Here is a 20,985-nt window from a genome sequence, read left to right as displayed (position 1 = left end):
CCACAGTATACACAAATATACAATAATTCCAAAATAAATGAAACCCGAATGTTTACAGATTTATTAAGAATTATAAAGTAGAAAAGCCCAGCTTCTGAAATTCTTGGATAAAGTTGTCTTTTAAAAACATGCAGTCGCATTTAGTATGCAGAACATGCTACCAAAGTTCCAGTCATTCAAATAAGAACCATAGAGTATAAATGTCTTGTGATACGTAAGCTTCATTACTAATAATACTGAAAAAAAAAAGAATCTGCTTGGGTCTTACAGTGTTAGATACAACTGAAATATTTTGTATTGACAGTTTCTGCTGCAAAGATCTCACTGTTCAAAAGAAAAGATGTTTTCACAGCCACATGTAGGACATTGTATTTCTCAACAGTACCTGTAAAAAAAATAAAAAGAGTATACAGGGATTTCATTCTGATTTTAGAAAGGATTTGAACTGAAAACATTATTTTTGTCACACTTTGTTTACTTCTGAAGGAAGTTCTTGTGCAGATGGGTGTTAACCACCAAACTCACATCCCACAGGCAGATCAGACTGTAGTTCTGTTTCTTGCTGGTTGAACATGTATATTTAAGTGACTTGCTTCGCAGTACTTTCTGAAACAAATTAAAGTGAACAGCAACATAAGATTGCTGAGCTTCCACTGTTTAGTTTAGTAAATTTGTAAATTGAAAAGGAGAAACAACCGCATAAATCATTATAATAGAATCTTCATTTTACTCTCTACAATCTTTAAGAATGACACCATAGTGCTGATTGCCACATGACCAGCAAACAAATCCTAATTCTAACCATAAACTATGGAACCAAACCTGCCTAAACTCAAAGTTCAGAATACTGCGATTATATAGTAGTAAAGGCTACCTGCAAATGTAGGTGTTGATCAGAAAAACAATTTTTTAAAAAATAAAGGTGTTTGAATACAGGTGTTTGGTTTTGGACTGAAGATTAAAAAAAATTAAAACTGCTCCCCAGTTTTAGGGTATTGCTTTTAAGTCACTAGTAGTTGCTTCTTGTGGTATACTTTGATAAATGTTATCCATGTAATTAATTACCTGCCCTTCCCAAATTGCAGTATGAATGAGAAAGTAGACTGCGGAAAAATAAGACTTGACTGGGGAAAATAACCTGTGCTTTTTGTGTAGTTGATCGGGTTACTCATTCAGCGTTTGTATCACAGAAAGCAAAACCCACCTGGTTTCTAGTCAGGTGTGTTTGTGAGCTGTTACTGATGTAGCATAGTGCTGTTCAGTTATCGTGGCCCTGTAAGAAGGCTCCGCCGTTACCCTGGATGGTAGGAGTGTCAGCTTTCTGAGGCATTTTGCAACCTTAAATATATCATTGTCATGAAACCAGCAGTTTTGTGTCAGGGAACAGAGTCGCTGCATGTTGCAGCCATCCATGCAAAAGGGCAGCTGCCCTGACAGGAAGCTACAGATTCTGTAATGCACATAACTGAATACCACGTACAGAGTCGTGGCTGTTAAAGGGCTAATGAATGTGCGAACCTGGTTTGGTGTTAATGAACAGCACTTTGAAGACTTTCAATCATGTTTTATTATTTATATGAATTATGCAGATTGTGCCTTGCCAGTACATGCTGCAGACCATGAAGGATGAACAGGTTTTCTACATTCAGCACTTGAAGTCTTTGGCATTTTCAGTGTACTGCCAGTGCAGGAGGCCACTGCCCACGCAGATTCACATCAAGTCTCTCACAGGCTTCGGGCCGGCTGCCAGCATTGAGATGACCCTCAAAAATCCTGAGGTTAGTATTGGTGTCAAGAAAATGACAGCCTGGTAATAAACTGTAACTGCTTCTCTCAAATATCAAAGAAATAGTAGAGAAAATACTTCTAGGAGTATTTTTTCAAGGTACAGAAGACTATGATAATATCAAGGGAAAGGGTAAGCTAATACTAAATAGAAAATTGTAAGAAAAATGTCAGACTACTTGCTTTCAAAACATTTTAAGCTTCTGGTTTTAAGTCATAAACTAAAAGGTTAAAGATCAGTGTGAAAGAGGAGAAAACGTGTGCCGTTGCTCAGGATTCTGAAACATTTTGTTGTATTAGTCTGTAGTACTCCCACAAGAAAATGTTTATGTCCAACCTTTATTTATATATACATACCTATGAATTCACTTCCTGTGCCTAATGACAGATACTATAGTAATTCCCTGAGGTAATGGAGAAATCCCCCTCTTTCAGTGGGCTTATCTTTCATCTGTTTTTCAAACTGTAAATATTCAAGCCCCGTTTCTGGAATTTCAGGGATTTCAAAAGAAGAATAATCCATCCTACTTTCCACGAAGGTTTTTCATTCTTTGAAAGATAACAATGACTGTTTTATTTAGATTTAATAGACCAACTAAACACTTAAAACACTTACCTTGGGATAAAGACATGCTTGTTAGGATTTAAAAACGTAGTTTCAAAATCATCATAAAACCAACCTATCACCACATTCCATTACTCACATAAAACCATAAGCTCTCACTGAAAACCTCTAAAAGCAGTATCACCCCAGGCGGCTCGTCTTCAAATTCTCTCCTCATGCTTCCCTCAAAAAGCTATCGGTTCAGCAGGGTGGATTTTGCAGCAAGTCACAACAGTCATACTTCAAGCTGTTTAGGTGTAAGGGGAAGAGCAATAAACTTGTAAGACCCCTGCAAGCATCTCCCTCCCTTTAATTATGTTCCTGCTCTCTTGCCAGGGTGGTACACTTCTAGAAAGTGACATAAGCAGAAATACGATACCCCTTAATGTCTCTGACAAAACACCGTAACTTATTTTTCCTCTAAGCAGATTAACTTGCACTTTGCATTTCATGTTTAATTTCCTGAAGTTACAAGACACCATAAATGGGGCAAATATTTTCATGAGCAGCTTGCATTCAGCGTACTTAATTAATCAGATCTCTACTTTTTCCATTTCACATGCGCTTGCTATTCGTCTGCACTGCAGACTTCCAAACTTCATCTGAAAAAATAAGAAAATACCCTGACCATTTCTAAATTATTGAACATGTCTGGTCAGGGCCATCACGTTTTTTCTTCAGAGAGGAGTTACAAGCAAACATGGGTTTAGAGCTGACCATATGGCAAGCAGCTTTACAGAAGATGACCTGCATGTCCTTTTTGGACAAGATGAATGTGAGCCAGCACGTGCCCTCTCTTGAGAGAGAGCAGACAGGGTGTGTTAGGAGGGGTGCTGACGGTAGAGCAAGGGGAGTGATAATTCTCCTCTCCTCAGCACTGGTGAGACCTCACCTGGAACATACTGTGGCTGGTTCTGGGCTCCTCAGTACAAGGAACATGGACATGCTGGAGCAAATCCAGCAAAGGGCCACAAAAATGATGAAGGGACGGGAGCATCTGATAACTGAGGAGATGCCGAGAGAGCTGCAGCTGTCCAGCCAGGAGGGCTCTGATAGTTGTGTATAAATACCTGATGGGAGGGAGTGAGGAAGATGGAGCCAGGCTCTTCTTGGCAGTATCCAGTGATGGGATGAGAGGCAGCGGGCACAAACTGAAATACAAGAAATTGTGTTTAAATGAAAAACACAAGAAAACTTCTTTACTGCGGGGGTGACTGAACACTGGAACTAGTTGCCCAGGCAGACTGCACATCTCTGTCGCTGGAGGCGATGTCCAGTATGTCTGTGTCCAATGACGCAGATACCCAGAGTCCTGGGCAACCTGCTGTAATTGACAATTTGAGCAGGAAGATTGGACTAGAGACCCTTCGGGTCTCAGCCTCTTGCAATTTTATGACTTTTTTTTTTTTAAAATAAAAGATGAATTTAATAACTTACGACTGTTAGGCTCTACAGGAGGACTACACATATATTATTTACAATACTAATTTGCTTCTCCTTATTGTTAAATGGTGTTGAACAGCCTTGACTTCTTACAACCCTTTACACGTTTGTTTTCTGAGGGGTGAGGGGTATTCTCTTACAGAGAAGCACTAACACATGTACAGCAGATCTGGTGAATTAGTTCAGTTCTGATTCAAAAACCAAAGCATTTCTGAAATAAAACTGTGAGCTGTAGGACTTAAAGAATTTCTGACATCACACCTGATGTTCATAGAAAGTATGTTATACCTAATGCCCAGATAGAAAACCAGAAGTGAGTCTATCTGAGCAGTTTCTGAGTTGCAGTTCTTGGTCCTCGCATCAGATCATGCTGTGCACTGTTCTGTAGGCAGTATGGGAATGGAAGGAGGTGAGCAGACAGCATCAATTGTAGCAGAGGGATTTACAGAATAACAGGTTTAAACTCCTGCTGTTTCAAAGTCTGGTATCAGCCTGTCCAAAGACTGTTTTCATACCTTAGTTTCCCTATATATATATATATATATAAAACATCTTTAGATAAAAGTTTGAAGTGCACTAGTTTTAACTAGCAGAAATGAATTGTCTGTAAACACCCTTTTCCCAATATCTCTTGAGTATGAATGCCTTGAGTGTACTTAGTATCACTCTTATTTTTCCATACTCACTGCCAGTCTGTGTTTGTGTGTTTCTTGCATTAAATAGTTTTTGACATATCTGCTGATGATTGTGTTAATTTTATTGCAGAGGCCCAGCCCAATCCAGCTATACTCGCCTCCTTTCATACTGGCACCCATCAAAGACAAACAGACAGAGCTGGGAGAAACATTTGGAGAGGCCAGTCAGAAATACAACGTCCTTTTTGTTGGATATTGTTTGTCTCATGATCAGCGTTGGCTTCTGGCATCCTGCACTGACCTTCATGGTGAATTGTTGGAAACCTGCATAGTTAATATTGATTTACCAAACAGGTAGAAACATCTACTTTTTACCTTATATCTAGCTCTATAGTTGTCAGCCCTCACTCTCATCAGTTTTTTGCACATCCCTTCTGATCATAATTCATGATGACCTGATCATGATAATGTTACAGTGAGAATATCAGTTGGTACTTACGTAACTTAAAAACTGCAAAGAAAAAAAAGTACTGTGTTACACTTGTTTTACAAATGCTGCCTACAAATCTTACCTTCCAGGACAACTGATGTGTTGTTCAGCATATTGACAGCTCTTGCATGTCACTGCAATAATAGTACTGAAAGCGTACATACTTTTTCTGCTCTGTGTTAGTAAAAAGTAAATTAGGCACTCTACAGAACTGTAAGAACTCCTATAGAGGGGCAAGCAGTGAAACAATTATGTAGACTAGAAATCTGAATATTGTCCTCAATTGTCTTCTTATTTCCCCTCCCCCTTTCCTTAACTTCCAGGTCAAGGAGGAGCAAGTTGTCTGCACGTAAAATCGGTCTGCAGAAGCTGTGGGAATGGTGCATTGGTATTGTGCAGATGACTTCGCTGCCTTGGAGAGTTGTCATCGGGCGGCTCGGCCGCCTGGGCCACGGGGAGTTAAAAGGTATGAACTGTCTGTGTTCTCAATGCCTTGGGGTGCAAGGCTGAATGACTTAGAGCTGAGGGCGATGATCCTACCCTGGCAGTGAATTTGTGTATTGGTTTGCATAAACAATCTGTTTGTTTGTACAATGGGTTTGACATTACTCCCTCCTGTCTGGTAGATGTGTAGATTAATCACGATTTGCACAGTGCACTTCCAAGTGGAAGACATGGGTTTTGTCACATGTTAGAAAAAGGTCTGAAGAATAGTTACCCTGTCACAGAAATAAAAATAGGATTCAGTTCTGATTCCTAAACTTAAACATAAACGTAACAATTATTGCAAAAAAAGTTACTGAACAAAGAAATTTTTTTTTTTTGTGGTACACAAAAGTACCTGATAATCAGTGTTAGCCAGCAATAAGGTACACTCTGCGACCTGCGAAGAGTTCCCCAGATTCAGGATTCCTAACAGCTTAAAGGAGCTCTGAGCGTTGCAGCTATAGGTGCCTTAATCCAAGCAAGGGCAGGGCCGGCCTTGCTTCCCTTCAGCAGCGATTCCTCTCACTCATCCAAAGACAATGCATCAATGCAAAGATGCATTCAGCATCTTCCGTTTCTAATGGCTGTGGCTGCTATTCAGGTTTTGTTTGGTAACTGGAAGAAAATGGGATTCTGAGAGGGATTCTTCATCCATCTTCTCAGTTGGAACATGAAGATAAATTAGATGAGAGGATAAAGATATTTCATGAGCGTTTGTCCTTTTGTATCAGTAACTGAAGGAGACATGAATCCTTCTGGTTACCTTATTGTAAGAGATTCTGTATTTCATGAGATGGGAAAAATACTTAAAACCAGCGCACAATGCATAACAGTTCAGTCTGAAAGCACAAAGGAATACTCTAGGGGGGAGAAAAGCGGTATATAAATGCCTTCTCCTGTATATCACATGCAGGGGAGAAGAGCTGTTGCCTGCCCTGGTAGGGGAACGTGCTACCCATCATGCACACAGGGGCTACATGGAATGAAGGCAGGAAAACAGACTAAGAATTTAATCAACTCCCTTCCTCTGTTTGGACACGTAATGTCATTTAAGTGGCTAAATGGAGTTTCTTGAATGCATATCTGCACCTCCATTGAAATTTGCTTTGTTTAGTGTATTTTATTCTAACAAAGTGTGTGAATTTATCTCTCTTTGCTTGCATTTCAAGTTCTGCAATTAATGCAGCATGTTAGATGAAAGCAGATGTCCTTTTTGAAAAAAGGATCAGTGCATTTCAGGAAAAGATTCATGTGTAAAAAAAAATAAAAAACACAAAACAAACAAAAAACCCCACTTTTAAAAGTCTTTAAAAAGAATCCAGGTACCTCCTCCACCTTACATGTAGAGTGAGAGACTCATTCTTGAAGAAACACATCATCTTCAGTGATTTGTCAGAGTAATGCAATTAGCTCATGGGAGCACCAACAAACTTCCACTGAATAACTGCCTGGATACCCACTCTGCAAGCCATGCACCTTGCTTACATGGGGAGGTGGTCCAGAATAGTAGAGTGTTTAAGAAGTGCAAAGGGTTATTAATAGTTTGCTATTTTCAAGCAAGTGCTGGCTATTTCAGGACTCTGTTCTGCTCTATCATCATGTTTATTCATTTCAGACTGGAGTATCCTCCTTGGGGAATGTTCCCTGCAGACAATCAGCAAACAACTGAAGGAGGTGTGCCGCATGTGTGGTATCTCATCGGCAGACTCTCCTTCTATCCTTAGTGCCTGCTTAGTTGCCATGGAGCCACAGGGGTCCTTTGTGGTGATGCCAGGTAAATTTTATCCACATATTTAAATGCCAAAGAAACTCTTTTATCATACTTATCACCTAAGCACATTAATTTTGGGAGACTTCTGGGTCCAACAATAAGACCTTCACTAGTAGGGCTAAATGTGGGAGAAAACAGGGTAAGCCAGCAGAATCCCCCAACATACCACAAAGAGATGCTGTGTTGGGAGTGAGGGTCCTGGGGGGAAAGGTTTCTGTCTGCCACTGACAGAGGGCTGCCCCTTTCCCTTGGGGAGGCCATGCTCTCAGGTAGACAGGTTCTCATCAGCTGAACGTGACGATGTAGATGCCCTTGTGCAAGGAGGACTGCAGACACTTGAGAGTCTACAGTGTGAAAAAGGAGGAGCCTGTGTAAATGGGAGCAAGGATAAACATACTTGCCTTTTCATATGCTTATTTAGAGAGTTCTATTATAAGCAGCAGTCCACAGAGTTAAGTTGCAATAAAATTAAAATTTTGAGGTTCCCTTTATTAACTTGTTGTATTACGTAAGCATGTACTTTTTAATGTATGTGGTGACATATCCTTACAAGCTGCTCTGGTTTTTGAAGCTTAGAAATAAAAATTACTACACAGAACAGAATTAACAAGCTTGAAAATTACTCATCAAGTTGAATAATTTTCAAAGCAGAGATTTTGTGACGTGAGAAAATAGATGGCAAGTTATGCTTTTTTTTCATGTCAACCAAAGTGGAGTATATTTCATAATTATACAGATATGTGCATCAAAAATAAATTTAACTTGTTCATTTAACAAGTAAATCTTTGATTAAGGGGCAGCAGAATGAAAGGAAAGGTAGGGTATTGTATGAGCATTCACGTAGCTAAACATTGTCTATACAACCTGTGATCTTAATTTCAAGCTCTTCTAGTAATTTATTCTTGTTACAATAAGAACCTTTAAACACGCATATTCACTTCCAAACACAGCTTAGATGCACAAAAAATTAATTGAACACAGAACGTATATTTTGAAGATTACGCAAATTAATGTCTCTGCCATTGCTTCTGTCCCGGAAGATGCTGTCACTATGGGATCAGTGTTTGGCCGGAGCACTGCGCTGAATCTGCAGTCATCTCAGCTGAATACCCCTCAGGATGCCTCCTGTACACACATCCTGGTTTTCCCAACCTCTGCTACTATCCAGGTAGCACCAGCAAACTACCCCAACGAGGACGGGTTCAGCCCTACTAATGGTAAGTGAGCACACGTCTGGTGTAAGAGGTGAAACACTTGCGAGTGCTCAGTGGCTGCTCAGCACATAAGCAGAGCTGTGCCAGTCACGAGTGAAAAAACCTGAGTGGAGCAGTGTTCTCCTATGGACCCATTCCACCTAATTTAAAGAGAACACTGCTGTACTGTATGGTTACAGGATGGCATACTATGGGGGTTTTCTGAAGTCTGTTCTCAGATAATCATGCTGATTTATTCCAGAAGCGATGTGGACTAATCAATACGCGAAATGGCACAGGCTATAAAATGGTCTTTCTTGTTGCTGTGATTTATCAGGCCAACTTGTATTTTATAGTAGTGCTTCACTTCATGCCCTGTTGTGTACAGAGCTGGTGAGGAAGGAAGTACTTGTTCTAGAATTTTAATCTTCTTGTAAAGTAAGCAAAATAGACCAACCTGAGAATTCTTCATGTTAGCAGTGTGCTTTTTCAAGCATATCTAACCCTATAGTTTGCAGCAGCAAGACTCTGACTAGCACTTCATATCAAGTATTTTCCTAACTGTTCTGCTGTAAATACTTATCAATGATTGTAAAATTATTTAAACCAAGAGTAACTACAAACATTTACAACAGAAGTATTTTATGAAAAGGAAAGTATAGCAACGAAGAAAAGCCCACTCTCTTGCAAGAAAGAGTCCGCTTTGATCTGTGCCTCCTGGAATTTCAGTGGGCCTCCCAGAAGGGAAGTTACCCCTCTTAATGCCTAAGCAGCTGTCCTTTCAAGGCCCCAGAATCCTGACTGAACGCTGTGCTGACAAATATTTAACCTGCGTTAACCTGCCCTTTAGTGCTTCAGATGCTAATTAGAATGAGGTACAAGAACTGGCGTTTTCCAAAATGGTGTTAAATTTAATTTTCTTAACTCGGTTCTACTTAATGATTAAACTGTTTTCTGTGCTATTAGCCATCTCATTTCTGTTCTGGAGGCCAAGCAGAGCATGACATTAGTTCTGTTTTGTTTACTGAGGTTGTAGGAGAGAAGTTAATAAACTTAATTCATTGCTTTTGCAATGTTTCTCCAGAAGATGAAGAAAAACAACCACCTGTTTATTTCAATACTGGGACTTCCAGTGAAATTAGTTCAAGACACATGCGTCCTTTTGCATTTTCATGTGGAGTAAATTCTTCTTTTTCAAGAGAAATTATTTATTGGAGTATGTAGAAATGCATGACTCTTATTTAGGGCTCTGCATGTTTCAGTATAATTTGGCTACAATTCTAATTAATCCAGTCAATTCAGACAGCTCCCATTGTCCCTTTGTGCCCTAAAATACACCTTAAATGCCATTATATTGTTTAAATGTCTTTGCCTGCTGAGAAATCTGGATAAGAGAAAAAACCCTATAAACCATATTGTGATGCTTGTAATTTTTTGCTCTGTGTTTATAATCTTAGCTTTCCATTATGTAAATTATTCATGGTATAACCTGTGTTGCAAATGACTGAGCAATGGAATATACTTCTTACAGAATGCAAACATGTTTTCACTGTATCTTTTTACGCCTTTCCCACAGATTAACATAAGCCAAATTAAAATAGCAAGTTATGATAATACAACTGTATTTAATTTCTGAGATGAAAGTAAAATATTAAAAGCTGTGTTATAGGAAATCCTGGTGCAGTGTTTGAAATAATCATGAAAGCACATTGCCTGTGAGTGTGGAGCAGGCCTTGCTGCCCTTATTGATTCTGGGAGCGATTTCCTTGAAGCCGCTAGGACTGCTCCCAGAATAGTTTGAGCAAATGTGCCGAAGCCCTGGCGTGTAGCAGTAGAAGCCCAAAGAGCAGCACCTGCTGAGAGTAACACACGTAGATTTGTTTAATGTACTTCAAGTATTTTGTTAATGGATTTCTCTGACCGACTGCGGAGAGGTGTCATTTTTTCTGTTAGAAAGTTCAATTTGGATTTTTATTAAGCTGGTATGACAGGATTTTTGTTCATTCTGTGACCATCGTTAAAATTCATGATTTTAATAGGTGTCTGCCAACTCTTCCTTTCAAGTCTGTGCGGTTGCAGTCAAAGGTACTAAGAAGGATTAAACAGTGAAGTGTTTATCTCTCCTTTCATCTGTCTCAAGATGTTAAAAAAAAAGATAATAAATTAAAGGGAATGGTAGTACATTACAAAAATGAGTACAGCACATTGGAAATTAATTGTCTTCCTTTCCCTTTTCAGATGACATGTTTGACCTCCCATTCCCAGATGACATGGACAATGACATTAGAATTTTAATAACGGGGAATCTTCACTCTTCACCAAATTCCTCCCCAGTTCCTTCCCCTGGATCACCATCTGGCATTGGAGTGGGATCACACTTCCAGCATAGTAGGGTAAGGCTGTAGCACTTCCAAGGGGATGTGCTACTTAAAACACAAAAAAAGACCTCAATCCTCCAATAAAATCTCTTTTTCCTGTAGATTCTCAAACATAATTAGATAACAGCAAGCAGAAGTTAACGTTAAAATTGAAGGTGCTGGTTAAATACTGTTATAGAAGATGCCTCTGCCTTGACCATTTAAGTCTCAGGTTAATTGTTAGTGTACAAGATAATTGAGAGGAAGAGACGAGGAGAGAAAAGCAGAAAAGCTTTATTTTTATGTGGTAAAGCCACACCTAATGAACCGGTATAAATTTAATCTGTATTCATCCATTTTTTCTGGAAAATCATATGGAATGTCCCTGGCACAAAGTGTGACAAGTCTTTGAGAGAAAGGAAGATACGACAGCTCCATTCACATGAATTTCTAGGGGAGGCAAGAAGGGAGATAATTCTCCTAATAATAAAACCCTACCCATAAAAACTCCGCAGGTGCTGGATGTTTATGCAGATGTTGTTTTCTTAGTAAAAATTAGCCCAGAGCACATAGTGTTTCTAAGGTATTTTTGTTTGAAGTGGCTTTATAAAGTTTGTTCCAACACCAGTGATTACTTAAAATGCAAATTTTTTTTGGTAATTCAAGGTATTTTTTTGAATCAGCTTTAGCATAATCTGGATCATGCTTGATGGAACTCTTTTACTCATACATTTAATTGTGTAAGAGACTTAGTTGTACTCTTAAAATGGTTTCCATCACAAGTATGTAGAACTTTGATGCTTCATAATTTCCTGTGGAGAAGTTTTATTGTAGAAATAGTGCATGTAAAGCAGTAGCGTATTACTTCTTTACTAAATAGTACAGTATTTTGTTTAAAAAAACAGGCTAACTTTTATGGAAGGGACAGATAACCCCATGCATTTAAAAGTTCTGGTTTACTGATCTGTAATAATTTCAGTAACTGGATCTGGATCTGTTACTATCACTGGTGGCTTCAAACAGTCTCAAGCAAAACTAGAAACCTGGTATGAAAGGAAGTATGGAGTACTGAGAAGAGATGCGTGTACAGCTAAGATATATGCCTGTGAATGATGCTGCTCAGCCTCGGTAACAGAGGACTGCATTCTTCTAAATGTAAATAAAAGATCTTAGGAAAAGAACTCCTATTCCCTGAAAATTACTAACTAAAAGGTGTTAGTTTCACCACCAGGAAGGAAAAAGTCCTGCCTGTATTTTCCTTGCAACAGCTGCAAAATGCTTCAGTGGTCAGCTTAATACAGCCTGGGAGTGAAAAATCCCTTCTGCGTCGGCCACCAGAATGCTAATACTGTATGTTGTGATCTCAGTACACAACCTCCTTACCTTGTGTTAATACCCCAACCCACCTTCCAAAGGCCAAGTAATTGCACATTACTGTTGCTTGGTTATTTCAAACTGGTACGTGGGCAAATTAAAGGTTTTAAGTTGTGTTACTAAACCCTCCAGCCATGAATCACAACTCATCACTCATTACAGTTTCTCCCTCTTACTTAGTTCATTCAACAACCTCTATTCTGTACCACTTCTCAAAATGCATTTGCAAAACTTACTCTCAATGGAACTCCATCCAAGTGGCTTCAGAACAGCACTGAAAGGTTAATGAACACAGAGCTTGGAGACCTGGGCAAACCATTTCTAGATGAACCTGTCATAGTAATTCAGTTTAACCATTAACAAGGGCCTAGTAATTGATGTGTAATTTTTGGTTTTAAAAAAGCAACAGCGTGTGATCATTACCTTGTGGGTCAGGGAAGGTCGAGCCTTCGTCCATGCAACCCATAATTGATTGCTGCAGTTGAGCAGTGTAAGGCCTGACCGCTCCGCAGCCAGTTTGCTGTTAGGCTTTCGGAGTGCCCACAGCCAGGTGAGCTGCAGCCTTCTCCGAGCTTTATGGAGTGTTTAGCTTCCTTTGAGTCCTGATCAAGATATTACCATTGGAGAAAGGCCTGCTTGAAGGACTAGCAGTGAAGGCTTTGTGATTAAGCTGGCTTCTGTGAAGTGGAATCTTTTTCTTAAACCTGTTGACTTAAAAGATGTGTATGGATTAAATGAACTGCTGTCCCCATTATTCTGGGTTAAGTTACAAGCCAAAATACTTCACAGGCATCTTTTGGGTTCTTTCTCTGTGAAATAAAACTGAAAGCAAACTAGGTGTTTGCAAACCCAAATGCATTTAAAATAGGAATGTACTCTAGAATGGAATGGCAGTCCCACGTGGCGATACCCAAGGAAACCCTGGTAGGTTTGGCACTGTGGTTCGTGACAGATAGGATACGTATATATGCAGGCACACAGAGGATGAGGTAAGCAAGCTCACACCAGGTGCTCCTATCCAACAGCCTCGGGTCGGACAGGGTATGGAAGGTTCATCTACCTTTCACTCTACAGAAATAAAATCACAAACATATACGCTGACAGGCGGTGACTCAGTCTGATGAAATTTTAACTCTCTCCTCTGTAACTCTTTGGTCCATATATAGGTATATGAGTATCTAATATTGCAAAAATACAGCATATGAATAAGTAAGTGGTATAAATTGAAAAGCAAGACAGCTGTTTCCTTTTCCCCACACTTCGCATGCTGGGTAGTGTCCAAGTGCCCACAGCAAGGAATAGCAAGTGTAGCATTTTTTTTCTAAGCTCTGAATGTAACTAACTGAGTAACTGAAAAAGCGAACAGCCAAACTTCGGAAGTTGCAGGTACTCTCTCTTCTTCCATATTCCAGTATTTAATGCATGCTTTTGCTAGCTGAAGTTAGAAGGATCTGCAGTGCAAACTGCTGGTTTTGCTGTGTGTAGGAAAAGCCTATGAGGCTTCATAAACTTAAATCCAACACCGGTCTGCGTGCGCACGAGCAGCTGTTCAGATTCACAGCCTGAGCCCAGCACCTCGGAGTTACTCTGCAGCATCAGATTCCACACATGCTGGGTTCCATTGGGGAGGTTAACATTGCTGTTTGGGAATCTAAGCCTGGAGAACCCAACGACAGGGGAAACACGAAGGGATTAGACAACTTTAAGATTCATGTATGACTAAAGGATAGCTCATTAGGAACAAGACAGAACTGGATAAAATACTGAGTAATGAGTAAACAAAGTTAATGTTATTGGAGTGGGACATAATGGCATAAACCAACAAACCTGCCTTTTCAACTCTTCTTTCAGAGCCAAGGGGAACGTCTCCTTTCCCGGGAAGCCCCGGAAGAGCTGAAGCAGCAGCCTCTTGCTCTCGGATACTTTGTATCAACTGCCAAAGCTGAGAACCTTCCGCAGTGGTTCTGGTCGTCCTGTCCTCAGGCCCAAAACCAGTGTCCCCTTTTCCTGAAGGTCTGTCGTGGTATCCTTTCACAGGGGAAAGAGAAGAATTGTTCTGTTTATAGCCTGTGAATTTTCTTTGAAAACGTTGGCTTTGCATGTTACTGCAACTGTGACAGTCCTGGAAACGGAAATGCAATTTCAGGTTTAAATTTGCTTAAGATAGCTGGCTATTGAAACTTAAATCTGTGTTGCTAAGGTCTTTACCTGAAAATGGAATAGTTCGGCAGCTTCTAAATACAGAATCATCGCAGCTCGATCTGGTATTACAGAAACATCCCAGTTTTCGTTTTCAGTCAGCCTAAGGCAGGAGGGACATACCTTCTGTTCTGCTGTACTCCAGTTATGACACACAGATCAGAAGTTAGGAGAGCAGCACCTCCAGGTAAAGTATTTACTATCCATTTCTGTTCCCCTAGTTGCACAGTAGAGTCTGCAGTGTCAGAGTGAACCGGATACTTTCCATTCTAGAACTGCAAGTGCTTGTGTGACACATAAGCAGAACTGGCTCAACTACTAGAGAGTCACTGAGCCCTGTAGAGTGTCATGCAGCTGCTTATCTGAATGAATCAGAACAATGTGAGCTAGTGAGCATGGAAAGAAGGTGAAAAATCTGCCTTGGCGAGCATCACATAACTATTTAAGCAGACAACATATGGAACAGTAAAGTTAGTACCATTCACTTCATCCATTCCCAGCTTTAATTAACAAACACTAAACATTTTTGCAAGACTCTTAACTAAACTCCCTCATCCGTGTCTATCAGGCAATTATCAGAGTAAAGGTGTTCAGTGTTTCTCAATTCTTTCCTCGTGCAACAAAAGCGATTTTAGGACCACTGGTAACAGTAACTTGCAGTCAGCGTGGCAGGCTTTGTGTTCAGTGTAGCACCTCCACCAGCAAAGCACTGGACCTTACTCCTTACACTGCACTCTTCATGGGTCGATCTCCCTGAAGTATCTGCTCTTCCTTAAACCAACAGAATGGAGATCTCAAAATAATATGAAAAATTAACCACCGTGGTTTTGGAGCTAGAGAGGAAGTTTTATGCTAAAGTTAAAACTACCTTTTTTTTGTGAATGAGTAATCCAAAGACTGTTCCAGTGCCAGCAGTAAAAACATAGTCAGCAGAGCTCCAGGCAACTTCATGAATTCCTTCCATAAGCTTATACTAGATTTGTACTAGAGAGAAGGAGCCACCACCCTTCCCTACCCCACCACCCCCCAGCCCAACACAATTGCGCTCTCAGATCTAGGCTGAATTAAATGTTTAATTTGACTTGGAACATGCTGTTTTGGTTTGGACAATTTTTAATAAAAGCAAGGGGCTGAATTCGTGCAGTGACTTGTACACCATTCAGTGAGCAGGGGATGCTGTCTCCTTCATGCTGCACAGCACTGCAATTAGGAAACTTGTATGGCATGTGAGGCGTACAGATTCAAGTCATCTTTGTCTGATTTGGATTAAGTATTTTTGAGCTAAAGTATTTCACCTCTAATGTGCGTGCCATAATTGGAGGAGTATAAATTAGAGGTTTTGCCTCGGCAGGCTGTGTGGCGTATTAGGCTACCCACTTGAAAGGCTTACGTGGTTGCTCTACTCCCGGCACAGGATCAATATGAAATCCCTTCCCTACTCCTGCACAAACTAATGCACAAGCCTTGCTCCAGCAGAAGGGTAAGACTGGGAAGGCGTCGCAGCAGAGCAGGACGAGGGCTGCCCACAGCGCTCTGGTCAGACACCCCAGCTCAGTGCGGCACACTGTGCTGGGCCTCCTGCTGGGAGAGTCTGAAGACTCAGGACAGTTTGTTAATGAAATACAAAGAACCACTGACACATCCCAGGCGTTCCCCCTCATCACTTCTTCCCTGACCAACATTACAGAATTCAGCATCCTTTTTTCAAGTTCCTTGATTCCAGTCAAAAAGAGAAGTCAGTTTATTAAAAAATTTAATTATTGCAGAACTTGGAACATGGTCATGGTGAGTTCCACACAGAATTGCCAACTCTTCTTGCTGCCCTGAAACAATTCAGAATGGATTTGTTCACTGTGACTCTTTAGAAGTACTTGCCTATACGAAGAGCTAATTTGTGCTTTTTTTCCTTTACACAGGCCTCATTACATCACCATATCTCTGTAGCGCAGTCAGATGAGCTTCTACCTGCCAGAAATTCTCAGCGAGTTCCTCACCCCCTTGACTCTAAAACTACATCAGATGTCTTGAGGTAAGGCCTTCTAGGTTTTGCGTTTCCTCCCTGAGATTCTGGGGACTAAGCTCTGAAATTTCAGAGAGATGTTTTCTTGTCAGCCGGGCAAAATTACTTCTTGGTTTTGTCAACAGCTAGTAACTCTCCTATGCCCTACTCGTGTGTCTCAGAGCGGTGGACAACTCTTACTATAGCTGCTACCTCCAGCAGCAAAGAGTGGAACTTTGAGGGTTCCTTCACCAGTTTTCCACAGGACTGTACAGAACTATATATGTAAGGAAAACTTAGAAACAGTGTTGCCTCACCAAGTGGACACCTCGGTTTACCTTCTAAAGATTGTTGTGTTTACTGGTGGTCTAATCTGGACTGTGCCAGTGATTACTTTTACTCACCAAACTAAACTGAAGGAGATAAAAGTACTCACCTGATACCAGTATCTTAGGAATTGGATATAAAGAGGACATTCTTTATAGACTTGTGTATCATATTGTTGAAGATAACTAGAGGACTGTTTGCCTCCATCCCAGCTGTTGGGGAAGGAAAAAAAGATCTGGTTTATGAGACAGCATACAGGGTGGGACAGCCAGTGAACAAACACATACATCAAACCTGGAGAGATCAGCAGGAGATATGAGGACTAATCTAATCTAAGGGAATTGGTGGTGTATGTATTCTACAAGATCTGGATTTGCATCGTCTTGAGGACTGAGCTATCACAGCTGTCCTGGGGTACTCCTGCCTTTTTATTTTCTCGTAAAAGGGTGATGCAGTGCATGGGGAAAGGTCAAGATACAGCAGACACAAGTTACAACATGAGAACTTCAAACCCAATGCAGGATCGCACAAGTGTGCTCAGGTACTGTCACAGGTTGCCCAGAGAGGCTGCGGAACCTCTGTCCTTAGAGGTGTTCAAGACTCAAGTCTTTGAGTACGGGGGTATTTGAACCTCTGTGATTCTGTACGCCCTCACTGGGGAGGGCCTACATTCAGGTAGCTTGGTTCAAGTTCAGATGTACTAAACCTAAAAATCCGTGCTTCCCCTGCTCCCCTTTTCAGTGAGTTTCCCACTGTGTCAACACCACCAGTGTTAGTACAGCCAGGCAGGCCTCGTGACATTGCATCTCCGGGAGAAACCAGAGATAAGTTTAAGTAAATCTTCTAGAAGAGACAAGAAGGAAAGGAGTAAACAATTCCAGTTTCATTTCTCTCTGCATTTGTCTTCTGCAGGTTCGTTTTGGAGCAGTACAATGCACTGTCCTGGCTTACGTGTAACCCTGCCACCCAGGATCGCAGCTCCTGCCTTCCTGTCCACTTTGTGGTGCTCACTCAGTTGTACAATGCCATCATGAATATACTTTAATAGATAGAAAAGCACTTGTTCTTCTGGATTATTCTCCCCTCAACCTGAGAAATGTGCCACAATCTGCAACGATCACGATTTTGCTTCTCTTCAGACCAGTCCTGTGCTGTGCTTCTGTTCCTCCAAAAGCACATGTGAATTCTGCAGTGTTCAGAACTAAACCACCCATTAACATCTCTGGCAGCTTCAGTCCAAAATCTGGGAACATCCAAGAACAGTGAACACAGAGTAACCTCAAGCCAGTGTTAGTTTGGTGGCCCAGGAACTACTGGTCAGTGTGATTATTTTTTTTAATATTTTATTTTTTTAAGGAAGACTACAGTATCTTTTTGCATTAGGAACTCTGATAAACAACCAAGAGCAGTTTCAGCCCTGCAAGTAAAAACACATTGTAGTGACCAGTTTGGGTTGTCTAAAACTTATTTCGTTGTTTGATCATCGTAAACTGGGACTTTGCAGGAGGAAAAAGGCAAAACAAAAAACCACAAAACCACACAGTTGTAGACTCGTATAAATATTAGAGTTTTCTGTCTACCTGGAGTTCCTGTCAGAGTGGATTGGGATGAATGCATGCATTTGTTACCTGTCCATGTAGATATGAATGGTCTGGAGATACTTTATTTATTTTTAGGTTTGGGAAGGGGAGGGATTAAATTATAAAGGACCAGGAACAGTAGAATATCTTAAAAATCCAGCTCCGTTCCACTGTAGGGTTATTTATCTACATACCTCTCACTCTTCTGACCTAGAAATCAAAAATGAAGCTAGTAACAATCAAAGTCCAAGCGGGGAAGGGAAGCGTGTTCTGGTAAGGACAGACTTGTATTTTAAGGAATTCTCACCTGCATTTAGCCTGGTTAAAGCAAGAAGTGGCCGCTGTTTAATGAAGGATAACACTACCTAATGGAAGAGGAGTGAGTGAGAGGTAGGGAGGAAAATTACTTTAAAGCCCAATGTAAGGGCAGATGGAAAGTGGTAAATTAATCTATTGTAGAGCTATGATTGAAATATATTTCCAGTAAATTTAGTGATGCTAGAAAACTATTTACTGAAACCCAAGTCGCCCTTTAATTCTGGGCAGACTCGTCCATGTACATATCCAAAAATATGTTTTTTGTTTACACTAAATCAGTTACAAATCTGGTGTATTTTTTCTGACTATAGGAATATTATTTCAAAGAAATAATTTTTAAAAATTATATCATTAAATTAGTACTTGAAGTTATACCACTGTGGTGGAAAAGTTACTTTGTTTAGTAAAATGATTGCCATTTTAAAGGTTAATGGCTAATTGAAGTATTTTTATGACTCCTTCATTCCAGGCTTCAAGGGGTTTATATTTAAACTCCATTTTCTAATGTTTGTTGTTGCACTGTGCAGCAGGCATGGACTGCCTTACATGAGGGGTCGGGCACTTTGATCAGGCTGTGTGACCTAGTTATCTATCTGTGGAGAAAAAACTACAAATTTTAAAGTTCTTCCAAAAGACTTTCATGTTCTGGTTAAAAAAAATGAAATTCTAATATTTTAAAAAGTATTTTTCTTGAGATAATGTAACATTTAAAACAAATTATATAAAATAATTAAAAAAAAAAAAGAATTGCTTGTGTAATGAGAAGGTGAAGTCAGAGAAGTAACCTGTAAATGGATTATTTCATTCTCTGCACCAAACCTCCCATGTGGGTATCCTCTTTGCAATGTATAGGTTAAAAAAAAAAAAAATCTGATATCAAACCATTTGTATCTAATGTGTACAGTGTAAAATTGACTTTAAAAATATTGCAGTACTATTTTTTCTTAATCAGAAAAGAAAATTCTCAAGGCCTTTTGAAGAGCATAAAAAGATGAAGATTGTAAACTTGTATAAAAAAATTTAACTTGGGGAGGAAAAAATGTAAAGTAGACATTTGTAATCTTTTACCATTTGGGGGTTATTTGTTCCCAGGATTCATCTGAACTTTGGATTTTTATTTTGTTTATTGTTTTTAAATGGGCCGTTTTTATCCAGGGGCGTTTCTTCCCCAGAAACCTGGTTCTAAGCAAAAATTAAAAATAAAAAAAGGGCAGCAAGGCGTAGTTTTCATCTGGTGTTTTATTTAATTTTTTTAAGTTAAGAGAAGCTGGTGACATATTTATACGTTTTTGTGCAAAATAAATGAATGGCAATAGATTTTAAAGAAAAATCTTATGTACTTCAGTGTGAAAAGTTCTGTATAGTATTTCCCTTAAATATGCATTATTTTACTTGTGAGTTTTTTACTGAATTAATCTGAAATGTACAAGCCCTGGCTTTCCTACAGAGTGAAGAAAGTTATTTTATTTTTTTTTTATTTCTAACTTTGGAAAATCATGCCTAAATCAGAATTATTATTACAGTTGTTTGAGCTAAAGGGAGAGGGAGGGGGTGGGGAATGTCCAGCATGCTTGTATGTATATTTCAGAACCTTTTTTAAATGTAAAAGCTGTACATTTCTGGGGAGTTCTGAATTTCTTTTTGGTTTTGGTTTTTTTTTTTCTCTGAGCATTTTGCAGTGAGCTTCTTTTATATATAGCCGACAATTTGAAAGAAAACAAAAAAAAAATGTGAAGTTCATTTTAAATCTACAGTATATCGCTGGTACAATACACTAAAAAAAAAAAAAGACTTTGATAAAAAGAAACAATAATAATAAAGACCTCCATTTTAAATGTCATTCATATATACCTTGTGGATGAGAGCTATATACTTTTACACACTTTTTTAGATGAATAAATTATTGAATTACTGAAACAATTGCTGGAGTTTTATTCTTGTGAGTATTCTCAAGTTTGTACTCAAGATCTTAAGTTTTAGCATTACTAGTGAAGAAGGGCTTGCCCTGCGAGGTGTTGATTCTGGGTGATATGAATGGAACTGAAATTAATTTAAAGGCTCTTTACTATTTCTTTACTTTAAAGACATGCACTCCTGCCTTCCCTGAGTTAAGCCGGTGCCTGCCTGCCTCTCCTATCTGCTGCCTGTTAAAGCTCCTTTCAGAGTCATGGGGCTTATGAAAATAGATGAAGTTTCACTTTGCAACAGTACTTCTCTTTAAAACTGAAATCAAAGCAAAATCTTTCTATTTAAAATCATCTGTTGTGAGAGGAAATTTGTAAAATGTAAATGCCGATATAAGCAGATTTAAAATTCTGCCAAATGGGGCGGGTGCAAGCAACCTGGCATAACTGGTGGCATGCACACAGGAGTTGCTTTACATTAGCAACTCTAATCATGAAACCTTCGTCTATTACAGAGGAA

The 20,985-nt window shown here is 39.6% G+C and overlaps 1 protein-coding gene across 4 annotated transcripts in view; it reads left to right on the top strand.

The window, feature by feature from the left end:
* Nucleotides 1–20,481, top strand: part of MED13L (mediator complex subunit 13L) — a 202,240-nt gene extending 181,759 nt beyond the window's left edge. For all 4 annotated transcript variants that reach the window (XM_080365613.1, XM_080365611.1, XM_080365612.1 and 1 more), the window contains 9 exons: nt 1,590–1,778; nt 4,598–4,821; nt 5,281–5,423; nt 7,059–7,217; nt 8,255–8,431; nt 10,646–10,800; nt 13,990–14,151; nt 16,254–16,366; nt 17,576–20,481. In XM_080365613.1, the coding sequence (XP_080221739.1) occupies nt 1,590–1,778; nt 4,598–4,821; nt 5,281–5,423; nt 7,059–7,217; nt 8,255–8,431; nt 10,646–10,800; nt 13,990–14,151; nt 16,254–16,366; nt 17,576–17,708 (1,455 nt within the window). In that variant the 3' untranslated portion in view covers nt 17,709–20,481. The remainder of the gene's footprint in view (nt 1–1,589; nt 1,779–4,597; nt 4,822–5,280; nt 5,424–7,058; nt 7,218–8,254; nt 8,432–10,645; nt 10,801–13,989; nt 14,152–16,253; nt 16,367–17,575) is intronic.
* Nucleotides 20,482–20,985: the final 504 nt, after the last annotated feature.

This window comes from Falco punctatus (genome assembly GCF_963210335.1).
Source record: "Falco punctatus genome assembly, chromosome: 1".
Taxonomy (NCBI): Eukaryota; Metazoa; Chordata; class Aves; order Falconiformes; family Falconidae; genus Falco; species Falco punctatus.
The sequence above is the reverse complement of the archived record's forward strand: the minus strand, read 5'-3'. Positions and strand labels throughout refer to the sequence as shown.